The sequence below is a fragment of the Caenorhabditis briggsae genome (assembly GCF_000004555.2).
Source record: "Caenorhabditis briggsae complete genome, chrIII, whole genome shotgun sequence".
In the NCBI taxonomy this organism is placed as follows: domain Eukaryota; kingdom Metazoa; phylum Nematoda; class Chromadorea; order Rhabditida; family Rhabditidae; genus Caenorhabditis; species Caenorhabditis briggsae.
Genome location: NC_013490.2, coordinates 1,795,847 through 1,798,613, shown reverse-complemented (window position 1 = coordinate 1,798,613; position 2,767 = coordinate 1,795,847). Strand labels below are relative to the sequence as shown.

The 2,767-nt window shown below is 37.3% G+C and overlaps 3 protein-coding genes across 3 annotated transcripts in view; 1 reads left to right on the top strand and 2 right to left on the bottom strand.

Moving 5' to 3' along the window:
- Positions 1–107, bottom strand: part of CBG00493 — a gene marked incomplete at both ends in the record, with an annotated part of 801 nt that extends 694 nt beyond the window's left edge. Inside the window, one exon of the mRNA XM_002640885.1 lies at positions 69–107. Within this exon, the coding sequence (XP_002640931.1) occupies positions 69–107 (39 nt within the window). The remainder of the gene's footprint in view (positions 1–68) is intronic.
- A 790-nt stretch (positions 108–897) lies between these two features.
- Cbr-tufm-1 overlaps positions 898–2,767 on the bottom strand; it is a gene marked incomplete at both ends in the record, with an annotated part of 4,169 nt that continues 2,299 nt past the window's right edge. The window contains 2 exons of the mRNA XM_045243422.1: positions 898–1,180; positions 1,204–1,212. Coding sequence (XP_045091534.1) covers positions 898–1,180; positions 1,204–1,212 — 292 coding nt within the window. The remainder of the gene's footprint in view (positions 1,181–1,203; positions 1,213–2,767) is intronic.
- Positions 2,286–2,738, top strand: CBG00492 (the record flags this gene model as incomplete). Its single annotated transcript, XM_045243423.1, has 1 exon — positions 2,286–2,738. The coding sequence occupies one exon, from the start codon at positions 2,286–2,288 to the stop codon at positions 2,736–2,738; it is 453 nt and encodes a 150-aa protein (XP_045091535.1).

Below are 2,767 nucleotides of genomic sequence, written 5' to 3'. Positions count from 1 at the left end.
AAAATTTTTTTTCAAAACTTTCAATTTTCAGATTTTTCAGAAATTTTCAGACAAAGTACAGTACTCACCTTGAACCCATCACCAAAGCACTGCTCCTGATATCTCATCTTCTAGACATAAGGTCAAAATTTTCAAAAAATGGAAATTCCAAAAAGAAATTTTTTTTTGAAATTTTCAGAAAAATCTGGAATTCCAGAAACTTTTAAACTTCCAAACTTTGACACCACTGATGCATTTCTCTTTTTTTTTATTCCGAAATTCCAATTTGATCGACTATCATCCAGTTTTTCGGCCGGCGACGGCGATTTGCATTTTTTCAGTATCTTCTTTTTATATTTTGGCTGAAAAAAAGTAAAAAAATCTGAAATTTAGGTTTTTTGGAACTGAACATGGCAGTTTTTTCCGCATCAAATGATCACTAGGATTGCTCATCTTTCTATTTTTTTCAGAGAGAAAAAATGACGTCAAAGGGAGAATTTCAGGGGAAAAAGTTTTCAGAATTTTCAAAAATTTTTGGCTGAAAATTTCAGATTTTCAATTGAAAATTCAAAAAAATTTCAAGATTTTTCATAAACTAAAAAGAAAACAAAATTTTTTCAACAATAATAAAATGTTTTGAGATGACAGGGGGTGTAATAAAATTAACAAAAAGATATGAACAAAAAAAAAGACACAAACTACAAACTACACTAAAGATCATTTTTAAGAGGGGGTGGGGAGGGGTAGAATGAGCTGAAAATCGCGTTTATTCGGGCTTAAAAATAGCTTAAAACTGAAAAAAACTCAAATTTTGCAGTTTTTGGCTCAAAAAATGGTCAATTTTGATTTCTAAATTTAATAAAATAGATTAAGCCAAAAAAAACCAGCGATTTAAAGCTCAAAAAATCAATAAAAAATTTATGGTTGTCCCTCGAAAGCCTTGGCAGCCGGATTATCCTTTGGCGAGTTGGAGAAGTCAGGTTTCAGACGTTTCTCAGCGAGCTCTCCGTACGGATTGAATCCCAATCGTTCCATTTCGGCCTTCATCAACTTCTTCTTCGATTTCGGGTCCTTTTCCTCGTTGGTCAGCGGTGGAAGGACGTCGGTGAAGACTCCCGTTCCAATGGTTTTCGCTCCTTTACGGATGGTGAATCTCTGTTGGGGCTCGATGAACATTTGCGAGTTGAGCGATAGTTCCACTCTGGAAAACATTGATTTTTAGGCATTTCTAGCCTTCAGCATTTCTAGACTTTCAGCTAACTTTCGTTCATTTCGAGCTAATTTTGGGTTATTTTGAGTCATTTCCTGCTAATTTTGGATCATTTCGATCTCATTTTGGGTCATTTCCAGCTGATTCTAGGCCATTTTCTGATAATTTTAGGTCTTTTTCATACTTGTGAAATTTCGGCCCGGCCCGGGCCGGGCCGAGAGAAAATTTTCAGGGCCCGGCGGCCCGGCAGAACAAAAAAATTTTGAAAAATGAATTTAAACAGCCGCCATTTTTGTCAAAGCGATAAACAACGCGAATGCGGAATTTCGGAGCATCGTATTTAAAACATTTTTTTAGAGATTCCATCTGAAAATAGGAAACATAGGTTAATTAGGGTTAATTAGGATAATTAACGAAATATTTTCAAAGTAGGTCATGATTTTATTCATTTCGAAGCTTTTCGAAGCTCTTTCATTTCGAAGCTAAACACAACCGTGTATTTTTCACAAAAAATGGATATTTTCTGACAGAGATACGGTAGTTTGAGTGATTTTCGTGGCGAGACCCAAAAATGAAAATTCCTCAAAAGTGGGTCATGATTATACTCATTTTGAAGCTCTTGACAGATGAATTATAAAGATAAAATTTTCAGAATTCTTGGAGCAAACTTGACCGAGATACGGTACTTCCAACTCTCGATTGTTTGCTCTATTTTGTCATCAAATTAATTAAACACGACAGAAGTTCCTGAGTATATTTTGGAAATGAGCGATAACACTGAGAAAGCACCGACTCATAGCGAACTGAAAAGATGATTTTTCGTTCCCATCTAATTAAAATTAAAGTTTTTGAAAATGAATTTATTGATTTTTAGAATGTATTGAAAAATAACTCGAAGAAAAAAAACACTGAATACCTTTTTTCGAAACAATGATTCAACTTTTCGCTCAAGATTTTGAAGTTCGCGGTAAACTTCCGGGCCGACCGCCCTTCTCCGGNAAAACAGCCAGAGATTGGAGAGGAGGCTGTTAAGCAGCTCCTTGACGTTCTTGATAACAAATTCGTGATCCCAGAGAGAAAAGTGAATGAGGAACCAATGTTCGCAGCGGAGCACGTTTACTCAATCGTTGGAAGAGGTACTGTAATCACTGGAAAGTTGGAGAGAGGAATTTTGAAGAGAGGAGATAAGATTGAGATTGTTGGAGGAACTAAGGATGGCACCACAGTGAAATCCACCATTTCTGGATTAGAATCATTCAGAAAGACTGTGGACCAAGCCGAGCCAGGAGATCAGTTGGGAGTGCTCCTTAGAGGACTGGGACCAAAGGATGTCCGACGTGGATGTGTTCTTTTGCCACAAGGACACAAACACAAGGTTACTGATAAGGTCAAGGCTCAGTTGTATGTGTTGAAGGAGAGCGAGGGAGGAGCCAAGACGCCAATTGCCAACTACTTCAGTGAGCACGTCTTCTCGTTGACTTGGGATTCTGGAGCGAGTGTGAAGATTGTTGGAAAGGACTTTGTGATGCCTGGAGAGTCGGCCGAGTGAGTTTGAGCTATTTGGAATGTAGTTTGTAG